The sequence below is a fragment of the Urocitellus parryii genome, chromosome 4, assembly GCF_045843805.1.
Source record: "Urocitellus parryii isolate mUroPar1 chromosome 4, mUroPar1.hap1, whole genome shotgun sequence".
NCBI lineage: Eukaryota > Metazoa > Chordata > Mammalia > Rodentia > Sciuridae > Urocitellus > Urocitellus parryii.
The window spans coordinates 19,573,856-19,591,228 of NC_135534.1; the positions used below are offsets into that span (position 1 = coordinate 19,573,856).

At 43.1% G+C, this 17,373-nt stretch overlaps 1 protein-coding gene across 1 annotated transcript in view; it reads right to left on the reverse strand.

Moving 5' to 3' along the window:
- Positions 1-2,332: 2,332 nt before the first annotated feature.
- The window catches only part of Ptprj (protein tyrosine phosphatase receptor type J), a 56,692-nt gene continuing 41,651 nt past the window's right edge, over positions 2,333-17,373 (reverse strand). The window contains exons 19-24 of the mRNA XM_077797247.1: positions 16,030-16,103; positions 15,793-15,927; positions 12,180-12,299; positions 8,978-9,138; positions 8,113-8,248; positions 2,333-5,961 (exon numbers count right to left, since the gene is read on the reverse strand). Of these exons, the coding sequence (XP_077653373.1) occupies positions 5,803-5,961; positions 8,113-8,248; positions 8,978-9,138; positions 12,180-12,299; positions 15,793-15,927; positions 16,030-16,103 (785 nt within the window). The 3' untranslated portion in view covers positions 2,333-5,802. The remainder of the gene's footprint in view (positions 5,962-8,112; positions 8,249-8,977; positions 9,139-12,179; positions 12,300-15,792; positions 15,928-16,029; positions 16,104-17,373) is intronic.

Here is a 17,373-nt window from a genome sequence, read left to right on the forward strand (position 1 = left end):
ATGACTCGGGAGTCTAGTTATTTTGCACGTAGCAAGCAGGCCAACATTTAGGCATGGCCCCCAGAAAGGCTGGAGGAGAGAGAACGAGGAGAGGGACAGAGGCGGGAGGGAGTGGGGGGTGGGGGGGCAAACTCCTGACCTGCCCCCATCAACGCCTGCTGAGAGTCTGAGGGGACCTAAGACCAGGGAAACGTGTCTCCCACTGAAAGTGCCACAGCATGCCCTGCTCAGTGTTGCAAACTGCTATCCTGTGTCCACATTAACAGGACTGTACCTTCTGCCTGTGTCTGGTGTTATCTTTCTTTCATGCAATGGTCACTCGTGTGACCACCATGCACTTCCCCTCACAAGAAAACAGTGAACTAGAGAGGCTGAGGCAGAAGGATCCCAAGTTCAAGACCAGCCTCAGCGACTTAGCAAAATTCTATCTCAAAATAAAAAACAAAAATGACTGGGAAGGTAGCTTGGTGGTTAAGCAACCCTGGGTTCAGTTACCAGTATCAAAAAAAAAAGAAAGAAAAAAATACTGAAGGTAAAATTCTGTGTGTGTGTGTGTGTGTGTGTGTGTGTGTATACGCCCACCTACCCACCTACACACACACACACACACACACACACACACACCTGTGCAATGGTTTAAAGGCAAGACCGTTTTAATCACTTACCTATTTCCATTACATGCTACCGCCTCATGGCACCAGGCCTCTGCCTGCACGATCCTGCTCTCCCAGCCACCCCCCAAACCTTCCTGTTCCCCAGCAAAGCCTGCACTTTCATGCCCTCCACCTCTCCCTTTTACCCCGCTGCTAAAACTCTGTATCTTTAGACTCCCCTTCAATAGCACTGTACCTCCCCCACATCCCTGGTCCCCCTTCCTTTACACCTCCTCAACGCCTCTGGCAGGTTGAGCCTGGGGTTCCCTAGCTTCCGCGACACACAGGCCCAGGCCCCTCCTCCTGGGCTATCTCCCCCATAAGGGAGGGCTCCTGCTCATTCCTCGACTCCCCACATGCACAAACTCTCTCTCCTCTCCTCTCTTCCCCCAGAACAGGGTGGGTGTGGAGTGTGGGTCAGAGAGCTCTCCCCTAACAGCTATGGAGTGAAAATGGAAAGTTGCTACGTGGAGACGTGAAATCCCACGTTTCCCCATATTTTCACACTCTGACCTACTGAAGACGTGGTGTAAGTGTGTTTCTTGTTCATCCCTTCTTATCAAAACGTAAACCCCACAGAGGCAGAGATCCTAGTCTGTTTCGTTTCTGCTGAACCCTCAGTCTCTGAGCTGTGGCGCCTGCCCCACAGCAAGCACTCTATCAGTCACTGCGGCATGAATCTGTCTCACAACAGAAGCATCTTAACATGCCAGCAATTTGGAGATTCCCCAAATCCATCAACAAATGAGTAAAAATCCCCCGAGAGCAAAAAAATAAAAGAATCCTGGGAGCCAGGTGTGGTGGCACCGGCCTGTAAACCCAGCAACTTGGGAGGCGGAGTTGGGAAGATCATGAGTTCAAGGCCAGCCTTGGTGACTTAGCAAGACTCTGTCTCAAAATAAAAGTCAATAAATAAAAATCCCGGGGACTTTCCCAAGGCCTGCATGCCTCCACCAAGCAGGTACCTGCCCATCTTCGATCCATGCATCTGAACCTCTGAGAACCCACAGCCATGTCATCTGAGCCTCGTCTTCACTAAATCACCCAGCATGTGTTATGGGCTGAACTGTGTCCCCTTAAAATTCATATATTGGAGACCTAACCTCCAGTACCTCAGAGGGTGACTGCATTTGGAGATGGGATCTTTAAAGAGGGAATTCAAGTAAAATGAGGTAAGATGGGCCCTAATCCAGTGTGACTGGAGTCCTTAAAAGAGATTAAACAGAGACGTGCACAGAGGGACAACCATGTCAGGACACAGGGAGAAGCCAGCCAAGGAAAGAGGCCTGCTGACATCTCGACCTCTGACCTTTAGCCTCCAGAATTGTGAGAAAATAAATTCTTGTTACTTAAACTACGCAGTCCGTGGTATTTGTAATGGCAGCCTTAGAAAACTAACTCTGTGTGGAAAATCCCAAAGGGAATCATGTTTTTGGCGGGAGGGGGTTGTTTATTTGTTTTATGTCGTTGTTCGTTTTTTTAAGCCTACCCCAGCCAAATATAAGCCAATAAACTGCTTGGTAAATAGTGTGAACATGAAGTAAAGAGAGAGGGGGAAATAAAAGAAAGAAACAAAGGCATAATGTGTTGACATTTTGTATATTTGGTATTTGTAAGTCTTTAAAAAAATTTTTCAGGCCATTTTTTTCCTTAAAAAAAAAAAAAGCAACCAACAGCAATACTCTGTACAAGTATAACAAACATTAGAAATATGCATCATTCCAAAATAGTTACAAGAAAATTACAGTTTAGAGTCCACATCAACATGTCCTACTCATATGTGCCCCCAAGGGAGAAAAAGCTACAGTATGTTAAACACACAACTGCTACACAGTAGTCTGAAAACTCAGAAACTTGGACTTTTGAGGCAAATCAACATCAGTCACCAAGACTTTGTTTAGCTCATCAAGCGCAATCAAGCATTTCAAAAATAAAATAAAATAAAAATCAAGCTTTTTCATCCCACATGAAATACAAATATGAATCAGCTGCATAGTTGACCCCCACCCCACCCCCACGCCCGAGAGCCTCTGACTTTGCCAAGTACAAATCCAGTGGAGTCAATTATGTCCAAGTCTGGTTGGAGGTCACAATGCGGCCATGGGGAACAGACACCAAATGTCACTTCCCACTGGTGCCAGTCGTTACTAGATTCAACTTTGGAGGCAAAATGTTTTTGCTCTTGGGAGAAGATATTAATGGCCCAAACCCCCCAAACCAGCTGGTCACCAATCTGTAGCTCTTTCATGGACAGCGAATCCACACTGGCTGCTTTTCTATGTGCAACTGTCAAATACTGTGCAGGGAGCACAAACCATCCCCACGGTCCCAATGGACTCTCCAAATTCTAGTTCATTGTTCCTGGGAGGGCTTGGGACAGAAGCTCAGGGCACTGTGGTCTTACATCAGACCCGCCCCCAGCCTGTCCCTACTATTTACACATTCATCTTCCCTTTCCAATGACAGTGCTATAAATACACTGGCCACCCCCAGTGGCCTGGTCCCCAGTCCTTCCCAGGCTGCAGAGCATCATCATGACCTTCGTGTGACCTACCCATTTGGAATTCCAGACCTCTCCATCTCAAGCCTTCCTCCTAGGATCGGGGTGACGTTGGAGAGTGGCTTGCTGGGGCTGTTGCCCAACTATTTCCCAAGCTCATGTCAGGCAGGGGAAGGAGGGTCTTCTCTGTGCTTTGCAATTTTTACACAAGATGTTTACAATTATGTTGATTTAATCTTTTGAGGGACTCTGATATTCTAAAGGACATTTTTAGGGGCAAGTCTTTCCTCTGATTTTTTCCGTGGCAGCAGTGCAGACAGAGCAGGGCTTAGAAACTACGTGGGATTTGATACTTCAGGCCCCCACCATGAGTGGGAAAGGTGTGGCCCAGAGAGTGGCTATTGGGACTGGGAGCTCTGAATGGTGCCTGGGACTCTCCGCAGCCTGCATGAGTCGGGGGCAGATCAGTGTGAAGGTGCCGGAGCAACAGACCCAAAACCAGCTCCGCCCCAAACCCAGGGACGGTGTGGCTTTCCTGGTGCCCACCTACAGAGCCTCAGCCCTCTGTGACATGGAGTTAGGAGGGCCCAACCTGGCCTGTCCACCTCATGCTTGAAAGCCTGATACTGAATGGACTGCTTACTACCTAAGAATGCAAAGGGTTCAGCAAAAAGTGCAATTTCCATTTGAGAAGCAAACTCTCCCCAAATCATGACACCACCATGACCTCTCCTTTTAATCCTTTCAGTACCTCACAGGGAAAGGGGGACAAAAGACATACAGCATGAAACCTCTGAACCACATCGAGGGCTTTCAGTACATTGAGGTTCATCCTGTATCACCCTAAAATACCCACTAACATGTCCAGTCGCTTCTCAAAGTGCCAGTGAGGTGAGGAACATGGCAGCATCGGGAGGCAGGATCCCTCGGGCCCACAGTGACCAGGGAGGCAGAGAAGTCCCCGCTCCCGTTCTCAACAGGACACTTGGTCCTGAGTGTGCAGCAGGATGTGTTACTGTGGGACACGGCCACAGGACTCCAAGGACTCGGTGATTCCTTCATAAGACCTTGTATACTTCATTGCCTATTGGAAAACAAACTCGAAACTTCTTCAAAATATAACCTGAGCCACAATATAAAAGAAACAAATCCTTTCATGTTAATGCCTTGAGAAGTTTACAGATGATGTACCCATAAAGTAAATCCACATAAATTCTGAAATTCTTGGTGAATACACACCTGAAGCCAAAAAAAAAAAATTAATCTACATTAAAAATCAAAGTAATTACAGCAGCAGTATAGTGAAAAGAGGTTTTAAAAATAATAATTACATCTTTGATACAAATCAGACTTTGTACACCTCAATTCATAGGAATGACTGTTTTAAGAGTTTAGTATTTATATGTACAGTAGATACCGATATGTGTCACTGCAGATAGGGACTAAAGCCAGTGGACTTTGGGGGAGGGGGATTCATCTGACACTGAATTCACACCGAAGTGTTCACAGATTGCCACACTTTTAAACACACACACACACACACACACACACACACACATACACAGACATACGACACACATAAAATGCCAACCTGAGTAAAACATTACTAAAAACCCAGAGCATCATGAATCACTAAGTCACATATTGCACCTTTAAATAATCCTTCTTACCAAAGACAGAAATGAGAAAAGGGTTGAGACAGGGACAAGGAAAGGATTTATGTCACCGTAGGATTCCTCTGCTTCTCCCATCCCCACCCGCAGAAATTCTCACTGTGATATTTTAGTTTCCATTCTCACCCAACCAATGGGCTGAAAATGTTGCCAACAGAAGTCTTTGGAGAAAACTGGGAGGGAAAAAAAAATAAAAGCAAGAAAGAAATGGAGCACAGATGTACGTCGGGGGAGGGAGGGAGCAAAGAGAGGCCTCCTCGAGTTGGGTGAGAACAGGAATGTGAGCGAGAAGGCGAACCTCGGATGCTAAACTATTGTTTAAATATTCCACATACTCCAATTATGAGATTCGATACAAAAATAGAGATATCTACTGAGTTTTGCCTGTGGAAGCATAATTCAGAAAAGGCACATGTTCAAATAGAAAACTTATGCGGAAGAGGCACCGCATCCCCCTCCCTACACAATTATCACCCACAATTATGTATTTTCCATCAGCTAGATTCCAAGATACAGTAGGTAAAAATAGACCTCTGATACTTAAAATATATTCAACCCAACACAATCCTGGCTTTAGCATGTGAATCATATAAAATAGTCTCTTAAAAAAAAAAAAAGAAAGAAAGAAAGAAAGAAAGAAAAGAAAGAAAAAGAAACCTGTTTTGAAAAAGAAAAAAAAATCATAGCTCACTTTTCCTGATTTTCCACAATTCTCAAAGAAAATAAAAAAGTGAACTCATCCCATTGGTAACAGGAATGCAGTTGATTTGCTCACCCCCATCCACAGCCCCTGAAAGCCCCAGCTTCTCATCTGCCACGTTTGACATGCGCAGCTTCACACCCTCCAGAGTAGTTCTAACAGAACAGAACACAGAATTGAGATAAGAGACGTATGAAGACATGTCAACATCGGGGCGTTTTTCCTCTGCTGTGGGTGCGTCGGTCTGGTTAACTTCAAAAAGGATCTGCTTTGGAATTAGGCGATGTAGCCATTTGTTTTTCCAAACATGCTCACTGGCTCGAGGTTTTCATAGATTGTCATTGCAGTCATATTCTGGTAGATGAGATTGACTTTGGAGTCTTTCTGGGATCTGATAATATCCAAAACACACTGATTGAGGAAAACGTACTGGTCCTGAGAGAGAAAAGGAGAGAGCCAATGAGCACAGGTCCCAAGATTAGCACCCAAACTACTTTCCAGTACATCATCCCTGTCACCAACCACCCAAACTCCACCCCACCCGATGGCAAGCAGCAAGCAGGTTTTAAGAGGTTCACAACATTCTGGTAAAATCTGAAACCCCTGACAACAAGATTTCTGCATCAGTGATTCTCAACCAGAGAGGCACATCCCCCCCTGCCCTCCCCATGGACACATATCGGAATCCTGGGGAAGGGGAGGATGTGGAGGAGATAATGCACAGGTGTCCAAAAAAATAACAAGCCCAGCAAGATTTCCTGGGCTCGGGAAGCTGCGCAGCAGAAGTAAATCATAATTCTCAAGATAGAAGATGGGATAAAGGAGTGATCAGATGAAAAGCAGTGAGAACCACATCAGGATCTGCAGGTAGCCATGGGGGAAAAATAAAAGAGAGAGAGAGAGAGAGAGAGAGAGAGAGAGAGAGAGAGAGAGAGAGAGAGAGGACTAGGTTGTGGCTCAGTGGTAGAGCGCTTGCCTAGCATGTGTGATGCACTGGTTCTTTCTCACACGAAAATAAATAAATAAATAAATAAAAGTATTGTGCTTATCTACAACTAAAAATATATCAGAAGAGGAGGAGGAGGAGGAGGAGGAGGAGGAGGAGGAGGAGGAGGAGGAGGAGGAAGAGGAGGCCAGGCACTGTAGCACATGCTTATAATGCCAGTGGCTTGTGAGGCTAAGGCAGGAGGATCAAAAATTCGAGGCCAGCCTTGGTAACTTGGAGAGGCCCTAAGCAACTTAAAGACCCTGTCTCAAAAAATTAAAAGGGGCTAGGGGTGTAACTCAATGGTTAAGCACCTCTGGATTCAATCCCCAGTACCAAAAATAAAAAATAAAAAGAGGTGTATGCCAACGCAGAAAGATAACCATAATCCTGTAAGGAAAAAAAAATGAGGAAGCTTTATGTAGAAAACAGGATCCATTTTTTTCAAAGTACTCTACTCCATTTGAGTGAGTGAGTGAGGCTATATGTATACTGAGGAACATGAAGTGGCCTATAAAAGACATATTCCAAACTAGACCCATTGACAGCCTCCAGGAAGCAGGCTTGGGGAAGAAAAGGGAAAAAGGAAAAATATACTCTACAAAGTCCTCTATTGCTAAATTTTTTAATGACTAAGTACTATTTTCAGAACATAAAAAAAAAAAAGAAAAAAATCCACAGGCACAACTTCTGTATTTCTTAAAAGAACACAGAGACTGAGAGATGACTCTATACAATTATAGTAGAAAAATGAAACTCAAATACAGGAGATAAATGTTCCTCTTTTCATTCAACGGCACAGTTCACCTTGAAGCACACAATGTACCTGGGCCTCCAGAACATTCCCTGCTAGACTCAAAAACACAGTGCATATTCAGAGGATTCTAAATTGGTACAGGGCAACAGCCGGATACAAAATTAATATTCTGCTCTCATCTTGGTCAAGGCACATCCATCCCTTAGAGGAAGGCTAGTCCCCACTGTACTGTGACCAGAACATGCCTTGAAAACACTGTTGATTGGGAACATTTCGGGGAAAACAAATCTAACAGTCCTGCACACGTTCCCATGGTACACAGTCAACGTTCATTTTTTCCACTGGCCGTCACCTCTGTATCTCTTGACAACTAATGTTCTTTAATGGCTACGAGGATGGGTGGGGACTAAGTGCTGCATTAATGCTTAAGCAGAATCATGCTATTTCCTAGCTTTCCTGTTTAAGACATCTGTTTGGTCAGCTTACTTTAAAGATGTCAGATCTTCTTAGAAAAAAAAAAGAGTGGAAGGATCAGTTTTACTAAAACCCGGACACCAAAGTTTGGAGACGTGAAACGATTATTTGATAAGTCAGAGGCAGCACGGTGAAGGATCCTGACACTATCCAGGTAGTTCCACGACTGGGATCAGTGCCACTATGTCACTTGTATCAGGTCATTTAATTCCAACTCAGTTTAGGATTTGCAACGAAATTCAGTGTCACTCCAGAGCCAAGAGCTAGAAGATCTGGAAAGGTGAAATATTCTAATGCAAGCATGTGACCCCATGCCACCTTGAGAAACAGATGGGCAGGGCAGAGTGCCCATCACGGATCCTGGCCTCACCTCTGTCTGCACCATGAGAGGCCTGTGCATCCGAAGGTCATACACGATGCCATACACGTCCACAGTGTTCTCGTTCTCTATCTGATAGATGAGACGGTCGATAGCAATGAAAGTGCCCGTCCTTCCAACCCCAGCACTGAAAGAAAGGGACAGAAGCCCATCACCGTGGTTTGCCTCAACTGTGGACTTCCAAAAATGCCCCCATTTGTTCTCATTTCTTGCTCTTCTCCACTAGCACTGTTGGAGAGCGATGGCCAAGATCAGCCAACCTTGGCTCAACTGAAATGGCAGCAAGTCAGGCTGCACTAGCTCGAGCCTAAGGCCTAAGTCCCAAACTCACTTTTGAGTTAAATGTCTTAAATAAAACACCTTGTCACAGAGTCTCCACTCATCCCACTCTAGTGGCCACCCTAACCTAGGAGAGGACCTTTCACCTATTTATTTCCCCACAGAGCAACAAAGCCCCTCCTCCTTTCTTCAGCCCCAAATTAATTCCTTTAGCTTTAAAGTTCACTTCTTATTGTTCTAGAGTAGGAGTGGGCACACTCTTTCTGCAAGGGCCAAATAGCAAATACGTTCAGCTTTGCAGGCCGTAATAGCACTGTAGCATGAAGGCAACTATAAGATATGTGAACAAATGGGCTGGCTGTGTTCCAGTGACATTTTATTTGTAAAACAGGTGGCTGATCACCATTGGTCCACTGGCTACAGTTGGCCAACCACTATTCAAGCACCTTGGAGCTTAGGGAATAGATTCAGATCTTTCTTGAATTTGTAAATGACTATTGCAATCCTTTATGCTGTTTCTGTGAACTGCTCATAAATCGCATGTGGAATTGTCACACATTTAGTGCCATCTGCATACCTGCAATGCACCAGAATGGGTGACTCAGGAGGACTCTGCTTCATGTAGTCACGAACAAGGTATCGGAAGTTGATGAGCAGGTCCGTGGTGTCGGGTACGCCATGGTCTGGCCAAGAGGTGAAATGGAACTGTCGCAGCGGGTGACTCTCACTGGTCTGGATCTACAAGACAACAAAGGGGTCAGGTTCAGAGACAAGAGTTGTTTGACAATGTCACAAAGGAGAGCAGAGCTTGCTCACTGCATGCCTGGGACAGACAACAGGCACTGCAGCAGGAGTGGGCACAACCAGAGAAGAACTTCACATAGTACCAACGCCTGCTGTGGATCTTCCACATCCTTTATCAAATCCTCATAACATGCGCAAGAGGAAAGGGAGAGTCAGAGGAAAGTGAATGGCTTCCCCGACATTCACCCCAGAGCCAGCTGAGACATCTTCTCCTCCTCCTGTTCTGATCTCTTCTTCCCTTTCCAGTTGCTGGCCAACAGTGGACTCACATCTTTGAACCTGCACCTCCTGAGAGATTCACAAACCCCATTCCTAAGCCCACCTGGGGACGTCGCTGACCACAAAACCAAAAGTAGTTTACCCAAATAAAACCATGAGGATCCATACCTCATAATTCATCAAGGTCCTCCAGAGACTCTAAGAGAATGGCAGGCAATTAGCAAGCACCAAGCAAATATTTACAATTGCAGGGTTTTGAGAAAGGTTCCTGCCCACCCTGCCCACTGCCAAAATCTATTTCAACATCTAATAGACAGTAGAAACTGGGTCCTGTTCCAACAAACTAGTTATTAAACCTACTGATTTCCTACCTCTGACCAAACATGTACTTTTAAGTATCAGAACTGACCCAGCTACAGCCCATGACTGAGCCTTGGCCTCACCAAGTGGACCCACAGCTGGACCGCAGGCATCTCCGTCTCTTTTAACAATGCTATCCTTTGAGGCTAACGTTTTACTATGTATTTATTATAAAAATCAATGATTTCACATTAATCAAAATTTTAAAAACAGTTGGAAGAAAGGGCAAAGTGAGGTGAAGCCTCATCACAAACAAACTTAACATCCCCAAGTTTCACCAAAAGTCCTCATCCAAGGAAAGGGGCTAGCTAGGCAAAGTAGGAGGAGAGAGAGGGAGAGAAAAAGAAATCAAGGAAGGAAATAGTTCTCACTATTATTTCTGCAGAGGGGCTCAGGTTAGGGGTGGTGGTAAAAGGAAAACTCTTAGCTGTATTAATGCTCTCATTTTTTTAAAGGAAAATGTATTCGTGCATTTTATAAAATTAAAAGAATAATATTTTACTAAATGTCATCTGGTAACCTGGATTGGATTCTAATATAAGAGAAAGCTTTAGTGGAAAAAAAAGTGAAATCTAAATTAATCTGGAGTTTAATTAATGAAACAATAATGACAGCCATAACAATCTTTTTTATATGATGTGGGCAATTTGACCCACAGTTCCCCTCCACAAAGGCAAACTCCAAGCAGGAAAAGCAACCAGAGATAAGCCACTCAGTTTAAATGGGCAAAGCATACTGAAGTAAGCAAGGTTTTTCAACTATAAACCTAATTGTTTAGGCAGCCCAGCCAGTGCCTGGTAACAGCTTTGACAACAAAGGAGGAAGTAAAATATTAATTGAGCCTAGAATCTTTGAGACATAGCAATAAGTAAAGAATTAATATTTATTATCCTGTGCTTTACCTCTGACTTATAGAACCTTCAAGGATAATCCTTGTCAACTAGAATTTAACACCCCAATTCCCAAAAGAGTCGGCACCCCTGGATCTGCTGCCCGGCTTTTCTTCCACACACTTTTCATAACACTCATAAGATTTCATCTCCTCAAGTGTCTCAGTCACATTATGTTCTAACATCTCATGATGACAGTCATCCCTCAGCAACCTTGGGGGTTCCAGGACCCCCACAGATATGAAAATCCATGGATGCTCAAGTCCCTTAAATAAAACGACATAGTATAAAATGACATAGTATTTGCACATGACCTACACACATCCTCCTGAACACGGTCATGCACAAAGTTTCAACAACAGACCATGTAGAAGATATAAATACTATGTAAATGGTTGTTACACTGTATTGTTTAAGGAGTAATGACTGGAAAAAGAAGTCTATGCACTCGGTGCAGATACAACTTTTTTTCCTAAACATTTTTTGATGGTAGGTTGGTCAAATCCATGGATCTAGAGCCTGGGTATCAGAGGGCTAGCTGTATACATACTATGTATATGCATCATTTCAAATAAGTGAGTAACACTATAGTTAGATAAGTCAGAGTTTCGCCTTTCTCCAAAGGCTGGGCATGTGCACAGTTTCCATCTTTCATCCATTATAAATAATGCTCAGACTCATCTTTATGACTAACAAAGCCTATTCCTATATTTCCTACTATTTCTTTAGGGGAGAGACTTAAACTTGGAACCAGAAGATAAAAGAATAAAATGCAAATAGTTAAATCCATCTAGACAGCCGTCAGGAGGTATCAGTGTCATTTCATGGCATGGCCTCTATTTCAAACACTGTTTAAAAAATAAAAATAAGAACATATAGACTTGATGTCCTAGAACACTTGCACAATTTAATTGGATTTGTGTTTGTAACTTTTGGGGGAAAAGATGCAATGTGCATAGAGAGGCCCTGAAATCCTATTAATATAACCCTTATAAACCACTCCTGGGCTGGGCTTGTGGCTCAGTGGTAGAGCACTTGCCCAGCACATCTCGTGAGGCACTAGATTTGATCCTCAGCACCACATAAAAACAAATAAATAAAATAAAGGTATAAACCACTCCTAACAGCAATTGGCACCCCTCATGACATATTCCCAACCAAATAATCCAAAAGGCTTCAGTGTGTGACAAAAATTCCCTGAACAAATCACCTGGAGGAGGGAGGAAAGAACTACTGATGCAGGGCCGTGCTCTTAAGACTCATTTTATTCAGGAAAAATTTATGAAATTTCTCTCGAGAAAATAAACACAAGGAGTTGCCTTTGAGTGTATTTACATAAGAATACCTTTATTCTGCAAAATAAAGAAAAAAGAAAGAAAGCTAAAATCGTTTTCCTGATTTAAAAAAAAAAAAAATAACCTAACAGTCAACATCAATCTAAACGTACACCCCAAAATCAGAAACTGCTAGCTTTTTAAGATCTATCTATTTTCACCTCTTACTTACATTTTTCACTGTGAAATCTCTGATGGTCCATTCCGGAAGAACAATTTCTGATGTCATTGCCACAGTTATGTCCCCATAGTCCTGGGCCTGCTTGGAGGGCCAGTACTCCTCACATTTTGTCTGAAATAAAATTGCAAAATTGCACTTTTCATGAAAAGACTCAGATCACATCAACTACTATCACTAAAGCCTCACAAGGAAAACCAGGTAACAGAAACTGGCATGCGGGACAGAACTGGTCCCTTAGCAGGGCTCTGGGCTGACCCTTTCTGGCTTTTAATTTATAATTCTTGTCAACTCCTTTAAAATGGGAGCTTTCAGACTTTGTAAAAATCAGATCTGCCAACACTGGGTCATCATTTTCTCTCCCCTGCCACCCCCAGTTTTACCACTGAGCTACATTCCTGGCCCTTTATAATTTTAATTTTGAGATAGTAGCTTGCTAAATTTCCCAGACTGACCTAGAACTTGTGCTCCCCCTGCCTCAGCCTCCCAGACAGCTGAGATTACAGGTGTGCACCACTGGGTCCCATCATTTCTGCATTTCTGATTTAGAGCCAAACACCTGCTAACTCTTGACATTGGGACACAATCCCCATCCGGTTCCTTTTGGCCTTTTGAGGAGTCACTCCACAACAGATCACTGCCCTAAACTCAGGTTGGCCCATAACCCCAAGCAGCCCAAAGAAATGAGAACTATTCCCAGCACTTGTAGATACACCCCATTTGCAGTCCAAATACACACAGCAGTAAAGGGGATCAAGTTGAATCACACTGAGATCTTCGATTCTGATAAAGTTGGTGAGCAAATGTAAACAGAAATCAAAACTAGGAAATAACTGCTCTTCAAGAATAGCTGAATCCCCATTTGGCAAATACCTTACACACCAGCGCACAAATACACAGCTTCCCAAGGTGTGTTCACTTGCTAGTAGCTTCAAACTTGACTGATTATCTGACTTATCAGAGAGGTTCGTTTTGTTTTAAAAACAAATGCCTGGGTTTCCCCTCCAGAGATATGCCTCTGGCTGGGGAATCTCTGCTTGTTTTTTTTTTTTTTTTAAAGATCCTGTTGTCTGTACCACGCTTTAAGAAAGAACTCAAGACTGGGACACATTCTAATACAGATTTGATTCCCAGCTCAGCCTCTTATCAGCTGGATTCTGTTGCTACTTTGTGAGCAAGTTATAAGGTTCTCTGAGCCTCAGTTTCTCCCTCTATAAAGTAATGATAATATCTCCCAGGGTTGATCTAGGAAAACCATAATAAATATGGCAGCAACTTAGGCTGTAAACAACTTAGTGAGACCCTGTCTCAAAATTTTAAAAAATAATAAAATAAAAAATTGTTTAAAAGGGGGATGTGGCCCATGTGGCACCCCTGGGTTTAATCTCTGATGTCAAAAAAAAATGCAATTCTAATGCAGAAAATGCATTGGCTTCCTTTCCCTTTGACCCAGTCAGTAACACCCACTTCTACCCTGACCTAAGATGAATGGCCCATCTAAATTCATCTTCATGTTCTCCACACATTTAACTATTCATTTCCACTTGTCTAACAGTTATGATAATATGCCACGGACAAGGTCCTGGGATCATCAGTACTATAAAGTTTATCTGCATTCATAAAATGACGGCTCTTTCATGCCCTTAAGAGCCTATTGTCCTGATGCAAGAAGGAATGCAGAACCCAGCCCTGCGTATCACAGGCAACCGGACGCCGAGCACCATCACCTGCCGACCCTTGTGATCCCCCCTGCTCCATGACCTCCACTAGCACAGGAGCTTACCCACACTTGAAGCTGGATAAACATCTGGTAACTTTATGTTTTAAAGAACTACTTAATAATTTAGCCACATTCCTAAGATACACTCATAAGATAAAAAGAAGAGGTTTAAAAAGCCTCAGTATAATGTCTATTATGAAATAATAGTGTGTGTGCACTTATACACATTGATAGAAATTTTACTTTCAAAAATAACCAGAAAAAAAGAAAAGTGAGCAACCATCCAAAACTTTTTTTAAAAGAACATTTTTTTTTTAAATGACAGCTGATGAGTTCCCACTATCACCTAGGATGGTACCAACTTAGTATGTACCGTGGACTTCAGCATCTGTATCACCTGGCCACTGCCAGAAATGCTGTTCTCAATGAGAAACTGGGGGTAGAACCACCTTCCAGGTGATTCTGAAGGACATCCAGTGTGAGAACCACTAGCTTAAGGAATCCATTCTATTCCTCAAGAAGTAAAATCTACATTTTTTTTAAAAATCAAGAATGCAGCACAGTGGTATGGCTCATGCTTAGCATGTACAAAATCCTGGGGTCAATTCCCAGCAACAACAGCAAAAATTCACGGAGTAACATCAGGCACCAAAGTTTTGAATTCAGCACGTTTTTCTATCTTCTTTATATCCATTTAGGGAAACACAGAGTCTTATTACCAGAAGAAATCTTACCATTGATGGAAACAATAGGAGGATTCCAGGACACCAGGAAGAGCTGCTGCTGAGACTTATCTGGGGATAACGCTGAGATTTTACTTCAAGAAGGGGCCTCACTGATAAAAATCTAAGTGTGAAAATCACCGAATTGGTGAAACCTCCAAGCTGAGAGATAAAGAAGCCTGCTACTTACTGACAGGGTGGGCTTGCTCACGTGCACACAGCTGATAACGGGCAGAGCTACGCATCTCTGTTATAGTTTAGATATGCAGTGTCCACCAGCCAGAATTCTCAGAATTCTCAGAGGTGAAATGATTAGATTATGAGGTGTGAGCTAATCAGTGGATTAATCCACTGATATGGATTAAGTGGGCAATAATTTGGGCAGGTCAGGTGTGGCTGGAGGAAGTAAGTCACCAGGATGTGCCTTTATAGGGATTTATGTTTTAGTCCCTGATAAGCAGAGCTCTCTCTCAGCTTTCTGGTTGTCACGTTCTGAGCAGCTTCCCTCTGCTGCGCCCGTGCGCCATGATGATCTGCCTCACTTCAGGCCCACAGCTGTGGAGTCAGCTGCCCATGGACTGAACCTAAGAAACTATGAGCCAAGATACATGTTTTCTCCTCTAAGTTGTTCTTGTCAGGTCTTTGGGTCACAGTGATAAAAAAAATTAACTGAAACAGTCTCACTGGAGATTTTCCACAGCACTAACCCAACTCTTGCTATTTACTAACTCCAGCAGCAGTGACTTAATGAATTGAAGATGTTGCTATTTGTACACAAATGAACATAATGAAAAATCAGATGTTTTTCAAGATTAAAAAAAAAATATGACATGAAAATCAACAGAGAGACTTTTAGAGGAGAGGAAGGGAATCTGGAGGAGGAAGAAGAGAGGCTAATGGGAAAGTGAACATAATCAAAATGTTATCTGCATGTACAAATATGCCACAATCAAATCCATTATTCTGCATAATTAAAACACTAATAAAAATGAATAAAAGCTTAAAAGAGAAAAAACTTTTTAAGGAATAAAAGGAAAAATAAAGTTCTAAGAATAAAGATAGTAATATTTAGGAGGAAGGTTTTTTTTAAAGACATAGTTGCACCACAATATAAAAAAAAAACATTAATTAATTTCATTTGATTTTTAAATTTTTAAAGACTTACCCTTCCCTGTTCAACACATTTGGTCAACATCACAATGGCATAGACATTTTTCTCCCAAACCATGCGCCAAAAATCCTTCAAAGTGTTGGGTAAAGGTCCTTGTGTGGCAATAAACTCTCTTTTGGAATGGTAGCCCTAAAGACAGGAAACACATACTCAGTGTCCAAGAAAACAGAAAGGAACACTCTGATATTTCTGTCGTAACAACCCAGGACTATGAGCCATCTGCCGACTTACTGGCATGTAGTTGGCATTAACGTAGTCATCAGTGGAATGGGTCTGGGCTGAAAGTTTGACTCGAGAAATATCATCTGTAACCATAAAAGGAGAAATCAAGGTCCAACGTTAGAAGCCAGCGTTTTAGAGAAGTTGCAGACATGAAAGAGAACAGAAGTGCAAGATCCGGGCCGTGTCTCTTGGAAGAGGAGCAGCTTAGGATCCTCTACACCAGCTCATTTAATCTCACGGTCATCCTATGTGACTGCGGCATGGAGGAGTTACAGGGTCGCCCAAGTCGGGCTCATAAATGGCACAGACAGGGTTAGAACCCAGGCAGTCAGACACCAAGGCCCCAGCTCCTAACCACACCAGTCTCCCTGCTCAGACAAAGCAAGAGGCTGCAGGTGTCTGCCATGAGCAGAGTAGAAATTGTACTGGGCAATTTTTTTCATTCCTCAAAAGCACCCCACAAGCTTTTACCCTGTTTTACAGATGAGGAAACTGGGGCTTATGAGTTGAAGTGACTCATGGGAGTCTTTGTATCTGGTGAGCAGCAAACAATGCAAAGTTAATGCCTGTTCTACCACGACAGGGTACACGCCCAGGTAAACCTCTTCCACCCTGCCTCTATCCTTATATAAAAAGGTTGTTATAAAAAATACTAAGTTCACGAATAAACTGAATGTATAAGACTACTATGCATAGAAGTGTCAAAGTACTCACGTTTTCTAACTATGACTATCATTTTCAAAAGCATGACACACAAATTTGCCTGATTCCCCAGCAGTGAAATAACCTTAGAACTCCAAGAGTCAGGACAGGCCTTGAGTGGTACCACCGGGGCTGCCCTGTCTCTGCCCACACCCACCTCACCTTCTCTGGGACAAAATAACACAGCAGTGCTATACCCAGTGACCAGTGTGAGTCTCAATCAAAAGTCTTCCAACAGAAACCATACCCAGACACCAAATTCCCAGCCCTCGCTCCAGATCCGAAACTCTGCACAGATGTTCACAAGAGCAGGCTGATGATCTGAGGTGGCCTCAGAAGCAGTGCTAGGGCAGCTCCCCCAACCCAGACTAAAAAGATTTTTCTCAGAAATGGAGTCAATACTCCTTGTCAAGTGTAAGGGGAGGAAATGAAGAAAAAAGAACCCAAGAGCTAGAGAAAAATGCTGAGACTAAACTGAGAAATTAATGTTTTAGTCCAGGAAAGAGAAAACATGACTTCAAATTGAAAAGACAATGTCTCTAAATAGCCTGATGTACAAATTACCCACAAGTCTGTCAGTTTCTGCTAAATCAGAATATGGCTGCAATCCACCTGCACTTCCTTCTGGGCCCTAACTAACTCCCATCCCCA